This window comes from Trachypithecus francoisi, unplaced genomic scaffold (assembly GCF_009764315.1).
Source record: "Trachypithecus francoisi isolate TF-2019V2 unplaced genomic scaffold, Tfra_2.0 Lachesis_group17, whole genome shotgun sequence".
In the NCBI taxonomy this organism is placed as follows: Eukaryota; Metazoa; Chordata; class Mammalia; order Primates; family Cercopithecidae; genus Trachypithecus; species Trachypithecus francoisi.
Window position 1 is genome coordinate 83,883,670 of NW_022681462.1, and position 17,738 is coordinate 83,901,407.

At 46.0% G+C, this 17,738-nt stretch overlaps 1 protein-coding gene across 1 annotated transcript in view; it reads right to left on the reverse strand.

Moving 5' to 3' along the window:
* APOB (apolipoprotein B) overlaps positions 1–16,815 on the reverse strand; it is a 43,416-nt gene extending 26,601 nt beyond the window's left edge. Inside the window, 14 exon segments of the mRNA XM_033176393.1 lie at positions 738–975; positions 1,225–1,436; positions 2,502–2,648; positions 2,761–2,878; positions 5,164–5,391; positions 6,109–6,328; positions 7,628–7,713; positions 8,395–8,519; positions 9,910–10,065; positions 10,759–10,912; positions 13,698–13,843; positions 15,115–15,230; positions 16,269–16,307; positions 16,618–16,815. Coding sequence (XP_033032284.1) covers positions 738–975; positions 1,225–1,436; positions 2,502–2,648; positions 2,761–2,878; positions 5,164–5,391; positions 6,109–6,328; positions 7,628–7,713; positions 8,395–8,519; positions 9,910–10,065; positions 10,759–10,912; positions 13,698–13,843; positions 15,115–15,230; positions 16,269–16,307; positions 16,618–16,687 — 2,055 coding nt within the window. The 5' untranslated portion in view covers positions 16,688–16,815.
* Positions 16,816–17,738: the final 923 nt, after the last annotated feature.

Genomic DNA, 17,738 nt, shown 5'->3' on the forward strand with positions numbered 1-17,738 from the left:
TACCACAGGCCAAGAGCTGACCTTAGCACTTCACAGGAGCTGCTTTATTAAAATCTCACTAGAATCTTGACCTTATTACTTGCTTTTTTCTAGAAGAGGCAGCTAAGGTTCAGAGAGGACAAGTAATTCAACCAAGGGTTCAGAGTTGGGAGTGAATTTGAGATTTGAAGCAGATCTAACTAGGCAGCACATATGCTTCCTTGGCTTTGGGACTTAAAGATGAGACATCTGCATTTCAATTTTTTATTTTTATTTTTATACGGAGTCTCACTCTGTCGCCCAGGCTGGAGTGCAGCAGTGCCATCTCTGCTCACTGCAAGCTCCGCTTTCCGGGTTCACGCCATTCTCCTGCCTCAGCCTCCCGAGTAGCTGGTACTACAGGTGCCTGCCACCACGCCTGGCTAATTTTTTTTGTATTTTTTTAGTAGAGATGGATTTCACTGTGTTAGCCAGGATGGTCTCAATCACCCGCCTCAGCCTCCCAAAGTGCTGGGATTACAGGAGTGAGCCACCTCGCCTGGCCTGCATTTCTATTAATGTTAAGAAGTCATGCTTCAGGTGACCCCCAGCGGGGAGAGAGGAAGGCAGGGAAGGAGGGAAAGAAGAAAGCCTCAGAGTCATGGTAGGAAGTGCCTGGTGGTTCTTGTTTTCTTCTGGCTAGCTTCTGGCTCCCAGGGACTCTCTGTTTATGATGCTGTACAGAATGGGCTAGAGAACCTCGAACTCTTCACACTTACCTCGAAGAGGTCAGCTGAAGCAAATCCAAAGGCAGTAAGGGTCATTTTCAGCATGGTTTCTTTAGGAAGGTAGTTATTTGGATCAAATATAAGATTTCCTTCAATTTTGGCTGAGGCTGGGTCAAGTGATGGAAGAGAAACAGATTTGGAGAGTTGATAGTTCCCAGAGAATTTTCTGAAGTCCATGACAGTTGGAAGTTGAGATTCTTTCAGAGCTTCTTTCACTAACTTTTTCAGACTAGATAAGAAGAAGGATATTTTGAGCTGACACACCATGTTATTATCCTTTGATTCTTGCAGCCCAAGTAAATATGGATTTCCAATCACTACCAAAATGTCTGGATTTCATTTACTCTAAGGCTTTGGGTCTAGGTCTGCTACACATTTGCACAAGTGTTTGTTTCAGAAGCAAGGGCAGACAGTGGCTATGCCAAAACCTAGCGTTGGAATTCTCAGTGGTACATGGGGGAAAATTGCTCTTACTTACTCTTGGATATCCAATTCTTCTGAGTTCAAGATGTTGGCAATATGGGAAGCCACAAAGTTTTTCACTTGCTCATTCTGTTCCCATGGTAGAAGTTGGACAATTTTGTTAATATCTGCCTGTGAAGGACTCCTCATCAGCATGAGATAGGCAGCCAATCGCTTATCTCCCGGAGAAGCATCATCAAGGAAAGTCTGAAGAAGCACCTCCTGGTCCTGCAGTCAAAAGAGGAGATGGTTATCACTGTCCTATGGTCAGAACACAGAACGTGCCTGGCAAACACTGGCATTGTCTGCTAGCTCTTTCTTAAGCACAGGTCTAATTTCTCTGTAATCACGCTTCAAATGCTGGTATTGAATCTTCTTGCCAATGTTTCCTAGAGCACTATCAAGTAAGGGTTCCCAGAAGATGCCTGTGGAATGCCTGTTGAATTCAATTCCATTAAAACACATAAATCATGGCCAAGTTATGATTTGTTTCACTAAGTGAAAATAAAGTTGTTTTAACCTAAGTTATTTTAATGTGAGGGTAAAGATGAGAAGGGGTAGTAAGAGTTTGGGGCTAATAAATAAGGTAGTTTCCAAAGCTCTGGAGTCATTGCCACCTAGAGGGGGCCAAGTTGACTATCCTAGCCTAAGGTTATTGGGGGAAAATTAAGCATGTTTTTCCATGATGAGAGGGATGGTCAATCTGGTAGGTGGATGGTAGGTAGCAAAAACATCTCACATTCTGCATGCTGACATAGCAGCAAGGTCAGGTATTTCTCTCATGTCACATACTACTAGGCAGTCAAGTCAATAGGCTTGTTGAAATTTGCAATTAGAAAACAGTAGAGGCCTGGTGCAGTGGCTCATGCCTGTAATCCCAGCACTTTGGGAGGCTGAGGCGGGTGGATTACCTGAGGTCAGGAGTTCAAGACCAGCCTGGTCAACATGGCAAAACCCCGTCTCTACTAAAAAATACAAAAATTAGCTGGGTGTGGTGGCATGTGCCTGTAATCCCAGTTACTCAGGAGACTGAGGCAGGGAGAGTTGCCTGAACCCAGGAAGTGGAAGTTGCAGTGAGCCGAGATCGTGCCACTGCACTCCACCCTGGTAAATAGAGTGAGACTCCATCTCAAAAGAAGGAAGGAAGGAAGGGAGGGAGGGAGGGAGGGACGGAGGGAGGGAGGGAACAGCAGAATAAAGTCAGTAGATGAAATTTAGAGTCTCATTTCCCCAGTACCTTCCAAATCCTTGTTAATGAACTTTCACTTTCAGACCTCTTCTTGTGGACTTTACCTTGTCTTTAGGCTCCATTTTCCGCAGGGCCTGGATGGCAGCTTTCTGAATCATCAGTGATGGCTTTGTACTTTGGACACAGTTCAGGATTGAAGACTTGAGTTCTGGAGTTAACTGCTCCATGGTTTGGCCCATATTTCCAATGACCTGCATTAAAGAAAAGAAACAAGAACCCATCAGGGTGCAGGAGAGGGAAGTAAAAGGTATCCAGGAAAAGCACTTCTGAAATGATCTATGTCATATAAAAGACTGAGATTACCCGCAGAATCAAATAGGTGTAATCTTCATCCCCAGTGCAGTCATCTTGAATCTGTTCCATCAGGTAATTAGCAATGTCCAGCAGTTCCTGGGTCACTGTAGGGTTTGTCTTATGATAGCTACAGAATAAGAGAAAAGAGTCAGGACTCGGTAACCCCAGTTAGGTTTGTCTTAAAATCCAAACTTGTGAATGAGAAAAAATAATTATAAAATTCATATGGAATCCAAAAAGAGCCTGAGTAGCTGAAGCAATCTTAAGCAAAAAGAACAAAGCTGGAGGCATCACATTACCTGACTTCAAATTATGCTACAAGGCTATAGTAATCTAAACAGCATGGTACTGGCGTAAAAATAGACACATAGATCAATAGAACAGAATAGTGAACCCAGAAATAAAGCCACATACTTACAGTCAACGGATCTTTGACAAAATTGACAAAAACATACACTAGAGAAAGTTTTCAATAAGCAGTGCTGGGAAAGTTGGATTGCTATATGCAGAAGAATAAAACTGGACTGCTATCTGTCACCATATACAAAAATCAACTCAAGATGGATCAAAGACTTAAATGTAAGACCTGAAACTATAAAAGTACAAGAAGAAAACCTAGGGAAAACTTCTCTGGACATTGACCTGGACAAAGAATTCATGACTAAGATCTCAAAGGCAAAGACAACAACAAAAAAATAGACAAATAGAACTTAATTAAAGTAAAAAGCTTCTGCACAGTAAAACAAATAATCAACAGGGTGAACAACCTGCAGAATGGGAGAAAATATTTGCAAACTATTCATCCAGTGGGGTACTAATATCCAGAATGTACAAGGAATTCAAACAACTGAACAAAAAATCCCCAAATAATCCCATTAAAAAGTAGACAAAGGACATGAATAGACATTTTTTCAAAAGAAGACACACAAATGGCAATAGGCATATGAAAAAATGCATAACATTACTAATCATTAGAGAAAAGTAAATTAAAACCACAATGAGATAACATCGTACAACAGTCAGGAGGGCCATTATTCAAAAGACAAAAAATAATAGATGTTGGTAAGGATACAGAGAAAAGGAAACAGTTAACCACTGTTGATGGGATTGTAAATAAGTACAACCTCTATGGAAAACAATACAGAGATTTCTCAAAGAACTAAAAATAGAAGTACCAATGAATCCAACAATCCCACTACTGGGTGCATACCCAAAGGAAAAGAAATCGTTATATCCAAAGGATACCTGCACCCATATGTTTATCACAGCACTATTCACAATAGCAAAGGCATGGAATCAACCTAAGTGTCCGTCAATGGACGCTTGGATTAAAAATGTGGAATGTATAGGCAATAAAATACTATTCAGCCATAAAAAGAATAAAATCATGTCATTTGCAGTAACATGGATGGAACTGAAGGTCATTGTCTTAAGTAAAACAGGACAGTCACAGACAAATACTGCACATTGTCACTTTATAAGTGGGAGCTAAATAATGTGCACACAAGGACATAGAGTGTGGAATGATAAGACAATTGAGACTCAGGTGTGGAAGTGGAGGGAAATGGATGGTGAGAAGTTACTTAGTGGGTACACTATATGTTATCTGGGTGATGGATATCCTGAAAGCCCTGACTTAACTACTGCATAATCTATTCATATAACAAAATTACACTTGTTCCACATAAATTTATATAAAAATGTAAAAAAGAAAAAGCAAAAAAATTTCATCAAAAGAAAAAACTGCCAGCCTGAGCAACATGGTGAAACCCTGTATCTACAAAAAATAAAAAAATTAGCCAGGGCATGGTAGCATGCTCCTGTGATCCCAGCTACTCAGGAGGCTGAGGTGGGAGGATCACTTGAGCCCAGGAATTTGAGGCTGCAGTAAGCCGTGACTGCGCCACTGCACTCCAGCCTGGGTGACACAGTGAAACCCTGTCAAAAAAAAATTTAAGAGGAAAAAACTGCTAACTAATATTGAACTGAAGTTAATAATATGCATGCTGAAGTACTTAGGGGAAAGTGTGTTAATGTTTATAATTTACTTTGAAATGCTTCAGAAAATAAGATGAATTAATGGATGGATGTATATGTGATAAAGCAAATATAATAACACTTAAATGGTAGGAGATAGCTGGTTTTCCAGGGGTTTTCCCTCTGAAATTCTGTCAACTTTGCTATGTTCAAAAACTTTTATAATATAATGTAGAGAAAATATTTTTAAAAATTCAATTTGTATTTGCTGATTTCTTATTTTAAGTCGTTACTCCAAAAATGGTCAAGAATAAACACAAGACTAAGGAGCAGAGTTTGAAAGTGGAAGGAGGGGTTCAGTTTTAATACAGAGACTCACAGAAGTGCAAGATGTTCCTCTGCTCCTAGGAGGATAAATACAGTGTGGAAACTCACTTGTTGACCGCGTGGCTCAGTGCATACAAGGTGGCTCGGCTGCGCTGCTCCCTCGCCATGTTGAAGATCTCTCGCAGCTGCTGTGCTGAGGGCTCGGGGATCAGGGCCACCAGGTAGGTGACCACATCTATCAAAAGGGGGGTGGCATGCACACGTTTCAGCCACTGGAGGATGTGAGTGGAGCACTGGGGCTGTCCACACTGAACCAAGGCTTGCAAAGTGATGGGGCTGAGAAGAAAGACATGGATAAAGTTATACAGACCACCTTCGGGGCACATAAAATATTGCTCATGGTGTGTCCTCTGCCAGGAGAGCCCTTAATCACCTCATTCACTATTCAAATCTAACCATCTTTCAAAACCCAACTTGGAGCTCAGAGCCATGATGCTTTCCTTAGGAATATTACCCACAGGAGAAGCCCCATCGAGGAAAGTCCCTTGTGGGTCTGTAGCGACAAGAAGACTGTTATCACAGCCCTCTGGCCAGCACACAGAATATGCCTGGCCAACATTAGCTGGGTCTCATTCCTGGCCTCAGTCCCTTCTCTCACCTTCATAGCGCTTAAAGCCAGTGCCTTGAAGGGTAGAGAAATCATATAATATTTTTTGTCTGAGTTCTCTCTCCACCAGCCTATAAGCTTCTGGAGAGCACCTGCAATAGAACTAGGAATTAAAAGATACCCATCAAAACGTGGGAACTCTTCTCCTCCTATTTTAACACACAAATACATAGCTGCCTTGAACACTGTGTGCGTGTGTGTGTGTTTCATGGAACTCTTAGCACATCAGCTGATATTTCTCTATCCACCAATCATGAACTGACTGACTAATTGATTAACTGGATTGCTATCCAAAGGGTCCCTGAGATTCTCCATTTGGCCAAGGTTTGAAAGTTTAGTCAGTTACCATCAATTTTATAAAAAGTTGAGCTGTAACCATTAAATACCTGGACACCTCGATCAGCTGTGGCAAGAGAGATGTGACTGCCTCATCACTGAGGCCTCTCAGCTCAGTGACCAGCTTATGGAAGAGATTAGCTCTCTGGATATTTTGCTCAGAGATGGTTAGTTTTTTCAATTCCTGCAGAGTCTTCAAAACAGCTTCGGCCTGCTTTAGAGGTGATGTGGATTTGGTGCTCTCAAATGCGAGACCCACCTTCTTAGTACCTGGAAGATGGAAAGTGTCAAAGGAACTCTAGCTTATTTCTTCATCTCAACCATATCTTTGTCTACTGGAAGCTGGAAATTGTGGAGTATCAGCACAGGGGAAAAGGGAAGAAAACGATCATGTATTCAATGACTGCTAGATCTGGCTCTGCCATAGGTGATTGACTTAATTGTTTTCACTGACTCATGATCCTGTCCCTGTGGGTTGGCATTATTGTTCAATTTAAAGATAAATTCAGCCCTGCTTCAGAGACCCACAGAGTTTTTGGGCAATGTAAACTGCTCTTCCCCGGATCTCAGCTCTGAGTCCCAGAGATGAGACAGAGATGAGACCCAGAGATGAGGAACTGCGACCCAGGAATGAGCAACTTACTTTTGAAGAGCTCTTAGGGTCTAAGAGGTAGAGCTGAAGTGGAATTCAGACTTGTCTGAGTCTATCATCAGGTTACCCTTAGCTTGAAATATTGGTGAGGAGGTGCTGCTATTGACATGGTTACAACTAGGACCAGGCACATTGATGTCCATCACCATTTCTTCTAATTGGGTCTAGCAGCAGCTTGTGGGGAGGGGAGACACTTTTGTATCCTCTCCACCACCTACTATGACCTATGCCAGGAAGAGAGGTAAAAGTCCTCATGGAAGTGTGGTGTAATGAGAAGAGTCTTGGCTTAGATTGCAACCTGGGCACTTATTTGCCCCCTCTAATATTCTACGGCCTTGTCTACATCAAACTCTAAGCCTCTCTGTGTCACTTTCCCCTCTGTAGAATAGGTAAAAAATCACCTCTCTACCACCTGACGTCACTGGTTGCTGTGAACAAAAAGGACAATGAGGTAATGTACAAGAAGGAATTTGGACAGATATAAATACAATACAATGCTGGGTAAGGGTTGGACTCAAGATTGCTAGAGTTCCTTCTACCTCTAAAGACTGACTCCTGAGGTTACTATCTGGGCCGGACTCTGAAGGTTCTCTCCCACTTGGTCCACCTCATCTGGGACAGCTCTGGGTCTTATCACAGGATAGGTGATATCAGTGCTACCAAATACGTCATATTAAACTTAGGATTCCAGTTTTCTATTTACAAACGCCTAGGTAGCTTTGGGAACTTCTTTTTCTTTATGCCATTGCAACTTGACATCCTGAGATGAGTTTGCTTTCTCATAGAGGTAGCTAGAACACCAGTGTCCATATCACTTGTTAGTCAGCAGACATTTAACAGGGCCCAGCAAGTGGCTAAGCCATGATTGGCACATCTTAGGTAGATTTTCCAGCAACTGTGTGGACAAAAAGTCTTACCTTCATCAAAGAAGCGGCTGTTGATCTTTGGTGTGTCTTCAAGTTTCAAAGTCTGTGTCACTTGTACTCCCATCCCATACATATTCCTGGTAACCAAGGAAGCACGTCATGTCATGGATGGCCAGAACATACTATTCTTTCCATGTTGAAGGTTTCCCCTGTCTCTGCATCTACCCAAGTCCTGCCCATCTTTCAAAGCATGGGTAAATCCAGCCATTGTTGGCCCCGAATGAATAACATCCACCTCTTCTTGGTCACGCTAGTCATCCTCCCATCAAAAGGACATGCGTGCCTTATACTCTCCACTAGTCTGAGTGGCCAGACATAGGAACTAGTACAATGTCTCGAAATTCTTTCGTATCTTCCACAGCACAGAACCAAGAATATGGCAGTTACTCAATAAATATTCACTGATTGTCAGTTTTCAAAGTGGATTTGGATATACAAGTTTCTAGTCAATATCCCAAATCTTCCATGAAACCTTTTCTAACCAGGGTACCCTGCAGTGATCCCCAGGTTTTCTGGATCTACACCCCTTAAAGACTGTGTCTTAGATATCTTTTGTTGGTCTTCGGTTGTTTTGCATGCCTAGGACTTTTCTGCCAAATGTCCTGTTAGCTTAAAAAGGGGGACAGGGAGGGATTGCATGTTATCCTTCTCCATACCTCCCTCCCAGGCACAGGTTTGCCTGGAACAGAGCACTTGAGAAGTGTTCAGTTCACACTGACCCATTAAATGACAAATCAGTAGTGCATCAGGTGACCTACTTGTAGGAGAAGGGCAGGAACAGGTGCTGCTCCTTGCAGATGGCTTCTGCCACATGCTTCCTCTTGGCGTCCAGGGTGTACTGACAGGACTGGCTACTGCTGATCAGAGTTGACAAGGGGTAGTTCTGTGAATGAGATTGGAGACAAGCATTTTGATCGGTCCCTGTGTCTTCTCTCAAAAGCATTTACCTTCAAGGTAGAAGGGAGGAGGGGTCCTGTACCACTAGATAAACTCGGAGAAAGAAGATAGCTGGGTACTTGACATTTAGACCAGGGGGTGCAACATGTCGGCATCCCCAAAGCTGAGTCAAGCTATAGACTCCTCTTTTTCCACTCCCACTGGACAAAGTCTAAACTTTGTATCCTCCACATGCCCATCCCACCACATAGCCCCTCACACACCTGCTCAGTCAGTTTTCTTTACCCAAAAGCCCATTCTTGCATGTCTGTTTCATTTACACATTCTTTGCATTTTTCGGGTTCTTGCTCCACATCTTCCATGAAACGTTGCCCACTGAGCTACATGAATAATACTTTCTCCTTCCTGGTCAGGCCCAGGATTTCTTGTCTGCACTGTTCAGCGTATCACCTTATTGAGTATACAATGTATACTTTATTGACCTTGCTCCTGCATTAGACTGGAAGCATCCTGAGGGGAAGGTCCATGGTTCATCTGCCACTGTCCGTTCCTTGGTGCTGCCCAGAGTGGGGTTGAGCACACAGCAGATGCTCAGAAAGACCCCTAAGCCAGTGCATTATCCTCTTCTGACTGTGGCACTCATGGTCATCAGACTCCCTGTTTTCAACCCCAAGGACTATGACCAGGAACAGGGCCCGGCATGACAGTGATTGCTCAAGTTCTTCATGTTCACTGAGACAGCCTGGGGCTCATATCAGGGAACATGTTGCAGGGGTCAGGCAGGCTCAGGTAATATGGTGCTCCATGGCCCCACTTAACAGAGAGGAGAGGGTGCTCCAGGCCAGAGGCAGAGGGGTCGTGTTTGGTCAGGGTGGTACTAGGGGTGGGAGGACAAGAAGCTGGAGCACTCTAAGTCACTCCACTTCATGGGATGAAGGAGAGGGGGAGAACACAGGTCTTGGGACTTCTTCAAAGGCCAGAGGCTTGGAGCTGGCACAAGGAGTCCTTCTGCAGGAAGGAACAGTAGGTGGTTTTGCTACCCTACATCCATCCCCGGAGCCTTCTCAGAGATGAGCAGTCGTTACTCTCAAGTGATGAGAGTAGAGGCGGTTTAGTGCCAGTGACAGAAGGACAGGAGGAAAGACAGAGCTCTGGGCTGGGAGGGAGGAGCCTGACTCAAGTCTTGGCTCAACTGATCCCAGGCCGTGAAGCCTGGGCAGACCTTCCCATGCCTGCTCAGGGTCCTATCTGTAGTCTGTATAAAAAACAGACTGGGCAGGCTGTCCTCAAAGGTGCCCACTAGCTTGAAAATTTTGGAATGTTATTAATAAGAGGATGCTCCTTGGTGTGCATGACAGTGCTGACATGGGACTTACCATGCCCTTGATGAGAGCAAGTGGGCTGATGCCTGTACGGATGGGCTTGAAGCGATCACACTGCCCCAAGTCTCTTTCAGTGGATATTTCTGTTGCCACATTGCCCTTCCTTGTCTTGACGGTAAAGTGAGTGGAGCAGTTTCCATACACGGTATCCTATGGGGGCAGAAGATGCAACCACATATATTCAACATGGGAAAAGTCCTTGGGTACTTGGGAGGGATGGGGTGGGGATTGTGAAAGAAAAGGCAGAAGGAATCTAGCTTGGGAAGGGACTTTCTTTTTCCTCCTATGCAGAGTGTGGTCTTGCTAGTGCCTGGCCAGCCCAAGTTGGGAGAGAGAAAACCAGTTAAGGGTGTGTCTGCAGAAAGGCTCTGCAGGATGCATCGCTGTCTTCTCCCAGTATGGTGTCATAGAGAAATTAGAACAAGATAAGGGCACAAAAGTGCTCATGGGACTGAGGTGAAATGAATTCTGTCTCACATTGAACCCTGAAATTCGTAAAAGAGACTGGCAAGAGATCCCATTATTTTTGGTGTTTAAAATACACACAGGATTTACTGTGTTATACCATAACCCATCAAACACAGGTGAACAGCATTAAACAAAAGTGGGGGTGGGGTGGCCAGGACGCCTCAATAACTCTTTTAAAATTAGACCCAACCTGATCAGCCTGCTTGGAATGATCTGTCAGTGAGCCCAAGGGACAGGAGGAATCTCGGGCACCAGTATGTCACGCCAATCCATGGCTTCCTGACTCAACAATCTGCTTTGCATATGGTAGGACTGGCCTCTAACACGTGAAGATGAGTTTCAAGGGCCACTGCTATCAGCTTTCTAAATCCTCACCAGAAACAACACTTGCTTGGTTTCTTCTGTCTCTGGGGGAACCAGGAGGGCAGAAATGATGCCCCTCTTGATGTTCAGGATGTGTGTAGGTTCATCTTTCTCCGGGTAAAGGAAAACCTGCTTCCCTTCTGGAATGGCCAGCTTGAGCTCGTACCTGTCCCAGAGAGAGGATGGTCATGGGAATGTCCTTCTCCATTACAACTTGCTGGAAGTAAGCTGGGTGGCACTGAAGTTGCTTTTCTCAGTTTTTTTAACCAATTGTTCTTCTGACATCATTTCTTTGTAAACATAGAATATAGCTACACATAGACATACATTTTCAAAAAAGCATGCACATATACATATGTTTTGGTGATTCTTTTTCTTTTTTTGAAATGGAGTCTCACTCTGTTACTCGGGCTGGAGTGCAATAGCACAACCTCAGCTCACTGCAACCTCCACCTCCTGGGATCAAGTGATTCTCCTGACTCAGCCTCTGGAGTAGCTAGGACTACAGGCATTTGCTGTCACACCCAACTAATTTTTGTATTTTTAGTAGACACAGGTTTCACCCTGTTGGTCAGGCTGGTCTCGAACTCCTGACCTCAGGTGATCTGCCCGCCTCGGCCTCCCAAAGTCCTGGGACTACAGGCATGAGCCACCAGGTCCAGCTGTGTTTTAACGTTTTTTGCTTGGCTCACCTAGCCCTGCTCTGTTCTCCACCCATATCAATCTCTTTGCCCATCCTCCCCATATGGACACCTGAGTGGTTGTTCCACTTGTTTCTGCACTCTCACACAATCCTCTGTAAACATGGGTGAGTGCAAACAGAGTCATACAAAGATTTTGTCATTGTTTGTTTTATACAAGTGGCATTGTATTGTTCGTACTTTTATCTTGTTTTTCTCAATTATACTTCACAAAAACCCTTCTGAGTCACTTGGTATAGCTCTAACAGATTTTTTAAAAGCTGCATGCTGAATATCCCATTCCATGGCTATATGTAATTTATTCACACATTGCCCCATTTGATGGCATTTGCCTTCTCTCTTTCTGGATTTTTTTAAACCACGCAAACAATACCAAAACAAACATCCTTATGCCTATCTTCACACATTACTGCTTTTATTTTCATGGGCTAGAGTCCCAGAGACTAAAATATCTGTGTCAAAGGGTATTAAGTATTCTAAATTAGAGTAGATATTGTCTGATGGCTCTAATTTCCACCAGCAGCTCAGGACAGCACACTTTTCCTCACTGGCCTGCCAGCAACAGGTGCTATTGCTGTTTTCCAGTTTTGCAGTCTGATGGGTATACGTGGATAAATATCTTGTTACATTCATTTGTATTTCTTGACTACCAGTGAATTGGAGCTTCTTTGCATACACTTGTTGGACAGTCACTCTTTTGTATAGTGTCAGGCCATGGCTGAAGCCCATGCTGACTGTGGTCTCAGGGACTCCCCATTGGGTACTCTCTGAGTTTCCGAGGACCTGACTGCAGCCACTCTGGTTACATCAGGAGGAAAAGGTGACAGACTCATCTCCCACAACCTACACCCTCTCAGAAAGTTCCCAACATGAAGAAACAATAAATGTTTGAGATGATGGGTATGCTAATTGCTCTGATCTGATTACCGTCCATTACATGTATCAAAACATCAATATAGTCTCAATAAATATGTATAATTATTATATGTCAATTTTTTAAAAAGACAGTTAAAGTCATGAAAATGCAAACCTGGAAAGCCCTCCTTGTCAAGAACAGGAGTCTCTTCTGTATTTGGAGAAGACCAAGGACCAAAAAATAACCACTCCTTCCTCCTGCTACCATACCTCTCACCCTCATATACAGTTAAGTCTTGGAGAAAATAAAGCATATGAAAGAAAGCAGCCTCACAGCCTATTTTGGCGAGAAAGGACTGGCATCTGAATCTAACGTTTAGTAAAACTGAAAAACGGGCAAGGATGGTGATATGGTTTGGCTCTGGGTCCCCACCCAAATCTCATCTTGTAGCTCTCAGAATTCCACGTGTTGTGAGAGGGACCCGGTGGGAGGTGATTGAATCACGGGGCAGGTCTTTCCCATGCTGCTCTCGTGATTGCAAATGGGTCTCAGGAGATGTGATGGTTTTAAAAACAGGAGTTTCTCCGCACAAGCTCTCTTTGCCAGCCGTCATCTACGTAAGATGTGACTTGCTCTCCCTCACCTTCCACCATGATTGGAGACCTCCCCAGCCACATGGAATAGTGAGTCCAACAAACCTTTCTTTTGTAAATTGCCCAGTCTCAGGTATGTCTTTATCAGCAGCATGGAAACAGACTAATACAGACAGAGTTTTCTGATGCTACCAAGTTAACAACTCTATCCTGCCTGTATTCACACACACCTAAGACCCTACAAACTGTGACTGAGGATGAGGCAGGGGTGATGTTGAAAATATTTACAATGGGTGCGACACAGGCCCTGATCAGTCAGCAGAGATGCAGCTGCAGCGGCCGATCCGTGTGCAGTGGCTGAATGCCAGCCTAGGAGGGGGAGCCACTGAAGCCTTGGTGCTCCTCTGCCCTATGCTGAACAGACCCTGCCCCGCCATGTGCCCGCCACAGCAGCCAGTGCCTCTGGGACCCCGCACCGAAGACCACCAAGCACTGGTCTTATTTAGTTCTTTAAATAAGAATTCACTTGTTTAAACACAGCATCTCAGTTTTATAATCTCAGGAAGTTTAAAGCATGAGATTTTTAGAAACACATTAAAATGATAATTAAAGGAACCTAACTAGGGAAGGGTAAATAATGCTTTTCTCTTTTTGATGATTGTGAAAACACAGCAATTCCCTGATCCACGATGAATATGGAATACAAATACTTAGAGTCACATCCGTGCCTGGTGTAAACACACAAGTTCACACCTCAGTGGACACACACATATGTGTGTGCTCATGTACAACACGCCTTACCTGGACATGGCTGCAGCAAACTCCTCGGAGTTCTTGGTTTTCTTCAGCAAGGCTCTGCCCTCAGGGTTGAAGCCATACACCTCTTTCAGGGTGCACTGGCTGGTCTTCAGGATGAAGCTGCAGAGCTGGGGAACCTCCAGCTCAACCTGAGAATACAGGGTAGCATAGCATTGAGGTTGTCTATCAAGAATGAGAGGCGGGCTCTGAAGCCCAGGGCTTAATCTCTAATCAGAGCACCAAAGGGAATTCTGCTGGGAACACCACTGCCTGCTCAACACCACGTGCCTTATCAACATGCCTCCTGGGTTCTCCGTGCACCAACCGAGTCTTAGTCCTATTGCTGGCCTTTTCCCCCTCCCGGGGTAACACGTTTCTTAAGTGTGCCTCTATGCACAGGAAGGAGGATGTTCTTTTATTGGTTCTAAAGTTACTCACTTCAATTATAAAGAGCTGTGGTTAAATAGAAGTGCTGCAGACTAGGAGTGAGAGTGAAGGAGAAAAACAGCAGGAAGAGGGCCATCCTCAGTTTCCACAGCAAATGTCCCCTTAATGTCACCAAAAAACTGGTTATATCTATTAGGGCCTATTTAGAGCTTCACATATAGCTGGAGTTTCAGCGGATCCCTACTTATTATCCAGCACTGTTCAAATAACTTTAAAGAAATGTTGTACATGTGTGTTGTTCAATATGGGAGCCAGTAGCCAGGGTGGCTGTTGAGCAGTTGAAATGCAGCTAATGTGACAACGAATATGAATTTTTAATTTCATTCCATTTCAATAGTCCAATGTGGCTCATGTCTACCATATTGGACAGCACAGACAAGAGCTACAGCACTCTCTAAAAAAGGTGACTGCTCAGCTTGACTTCTCTTCCCCACCCAAACCCCAACAGAAGCCTATAGATCTGCTCCAGACGTATGTGACATGAGTACAACCAGTCTCAATAATAAGCAAAGTTTTGTTTTAGAACAAACTGTGTGTTTATATTTTTTTTTCTTCTTTCTATTCGTTTTTCAGCAACAGATTCTGTTGGACTTAGACTATAAAAACTGCATTTCACAGTGCGATTCTGAGATGCCTGCCTCCGTTAGCTCACCTACTGGGCTTCTCTCACGCTGAAATCTACAGACCCACACTGCTGCTAATCTAGATCACGTACTCCTATTGCATCTGGGAAGTTAACGGGAAAATACATCTGGCTTGCGAAATTTGGCGGGGGCAGACAACATCTCAGCAATGTGGCTGACTTACAAACAGAGGCAAAGTCCCAATGCTTCGATCAGATTACAACAGTTCTGGGATGTTCTGCGTTTGCTCAGTACACAACCTCCAGGAAGGTCGCGTGTTGGGCACCCGCTGGAACAGGGCTAGGGGCAAGCTGTGGGCTCTAGGTCGCTCCCGCCTGCATCCTCCATACCTTGCAGTTGATCCTGGTGGTGCTTCTTGAATCAGCAGTCCCAGGGACTCCACTGGAACTCTCAGCCTCATAGTTGTATGTGTACTTCCGGAGGTGCTTGAATCGGGTCGCATCTCCTAACGTGGGGAGAAATACGTCAGCCACATAGGAGAAATAGCTCTCCCAAGGACAGCCAGTTCTGGGCAGAGAGGCGCAGTGGCATAGAAAATTAAAATGTAATTAAACTCAAATTAGTTTTTAATTGACTTTACATTATACTTAATTTTCCTTTATAGATTTGACTTCTCCATTATGTTTTTGCTGAGGCTAATGTTTAAATTAGCTGGCATGTCTTGAATATCTCGTTTGAGGCACAGGGGAGGGAGTGACAAGTGTCAAGTAATGGGGCTCAGAAAATATGCATGAGAGACCCTTTGGTAAATTAAGAGATGACAACATGACGCAAATAGTACTCTCTCTAATGCTTTTTTAGCTTGAAAACGCCTTAATTCCGTGACTCTGAGACTATCAAATACTTGAGGCAAAGTTCATTAAGCATTAAGCGTAACTAACTTAAGAAACTCCTAGGAAGGAGTTTCTGGAGGTTTCCACTGTAGTTGAGAGGAATTTTCTGAACAATTGAAGAAAAAGAACATCTGGGTCCTAAGCCCAGCTGCAGTGATGGCAGATGTCCACCAGATGGCAGCGCTGCCTCATCAGACGTCCGCCCCGCGGCTCCAGCACACAGGGTCCCCTTGGAGGCCAGCTCCTTTGACCCCCAGGGATCAGGTAAATAGGAAGGGGGTGGAGGTCCGATTTCTGCACAAAGGTTAAAGTCAGTATTTCCTCACCCTCACATGCTTCGAATCAATGACTAGTCACTGATAAACAGGACAGTGATGTTTCTTCAAAGTGTGCGCAGGCCAGCTGGGTGTCAGTGCCTTCCTTCCCCCGCCCCCAGGCTGAACTCTTGGGACAGAACAGAAGGGCAGGTAGAAGAGAGTTGGCATCCCTTAAGTGTGGGCAGAGGCTCAAGGAACTTGCTTCCTGGGGTCAGAGCAGGGCACACCGCGATGCCGTCTCAGCCCCTTAGAGTGGGAGGACCTCAGGGACCCGGGTGTAGGAGGGTGCACGGGGCCGGGCGCCCTTCCACGCCCCATGCGCAGGTGCCTTACTTGGACAGACCACGCTGACATTTTCCAGCATTTCCTTTTCTGTAAGACAGGAGAAAGAAATCTGTGAGCTTCCCACGTCTTCCCAGCGGGTGCTAGGGCCCGACAGGGGGATCACAGGCACAGGTTTCACCCTTCAGGAGGGAGGCAGGCTCCGGAGATCCCCTCCACAGCCCCTCCATCCCGCGTCCCCCATCCTGACTCTGCAGGGGCCGCCAGCTGGTCCAGTCCGCCCCCGCCCTGGATCCTGTGGCTGCCCTCCCTCTGGCCTAGACCCAGGCTGCCCCGGCCAACCTCGTGCCGCCGGTTCCCTCCCGCTCTCTCTGAGCCCGCAGCGCAGCCGCGCACTCACCGGCTCTGGCGCCCGCCAGCAGCAGCAGCAGCGCCGGCAGCGCCAGCAGCGCGGGCCTCGGCGGGCCCATGGCCAGCTGCGGTGGGACGGCTCCTGGGCTGCGGCCTGGCCTCGGCCTCGCGGCCCTGGCTGGCTGGGCGGGCTCCTCAGCGGCAGCAACCGAGAAGAGCACTCAGTCCCGCGGGTCCCGGTGGGAATGCGCAGCCGGCGCCCGCACCCCATTTATAGGAAGCCCAGGTTGCAAGAGCGTCCGGATTGCAAAAGGTCCAAAGGGCGCTTCCCGGGCCTGGCCTGTTTGCTTTTCTACACTGGCTTCTCTTTGAGCCTTGAAGAGCTTCAGGGGAGGGGGCTCACCTGGGATGCAACTGCAGCCACCCGGGGGCTGGGTCCCAGGTGGGTTCCCTTCCCCGAGCGTCTTCAAGGCTCTGGCACGGCCCTTCCTGTATCTCAGTGGGGCCATGGCCAGTGCCTCAGGGTCTGAGATGCCTGCCTTGACCAGGGGTGCCTTCTTCAGATGACCCACCACAGGGACAAAATCCCTGCTTCTCCTGGACTGAAATGGGAGCCACGTGGAGAATCAGTCCTGAGCGCTGTCTTGGTGGAGACATGTTCCCACTGGTTACTTCTCTTCCATTTTGGTGGACCTTGGATTTGCACTGACACCCTAATCCTGATGAGTATCTGTGGCTTTGGGGTTTAGCCTGTGCTGGGGGAGGAGAGAGAAGGGGGATGCAGGGAGGTCTGGTGAGTGACAAGGCACTGCCCCTGAGGGTGGGCGGCCTGCCTGGTCCCAGCAGGAGTACAAGTGTCTGTCTTTAAGAAACCCCAGGCCGGGCGCGGTGGCTCAAGCCTGTAATCCCAGCACTTTGGGAGGCCGAGACGGGCGGATCACGAGGTCGGGAGATCGAGACCCTCCTGGCTAACACGGTGAAATCCCGTCTCTACTAAAAAATACAAAAAACTAGCCGGGCGAGGTGGCGGCCGCCTGTAGTCCCAGCTACTTGGGAGGCTGAGGCAGGAGAATGGCGGTAAACTCGGGAGGCGGAGCTTGCAGTGAGCTGAGATCCGGCCACTGCACTCCAGCCTGGGCTACAGAGCGAGACTCCGTCTCAAAAAAAAAA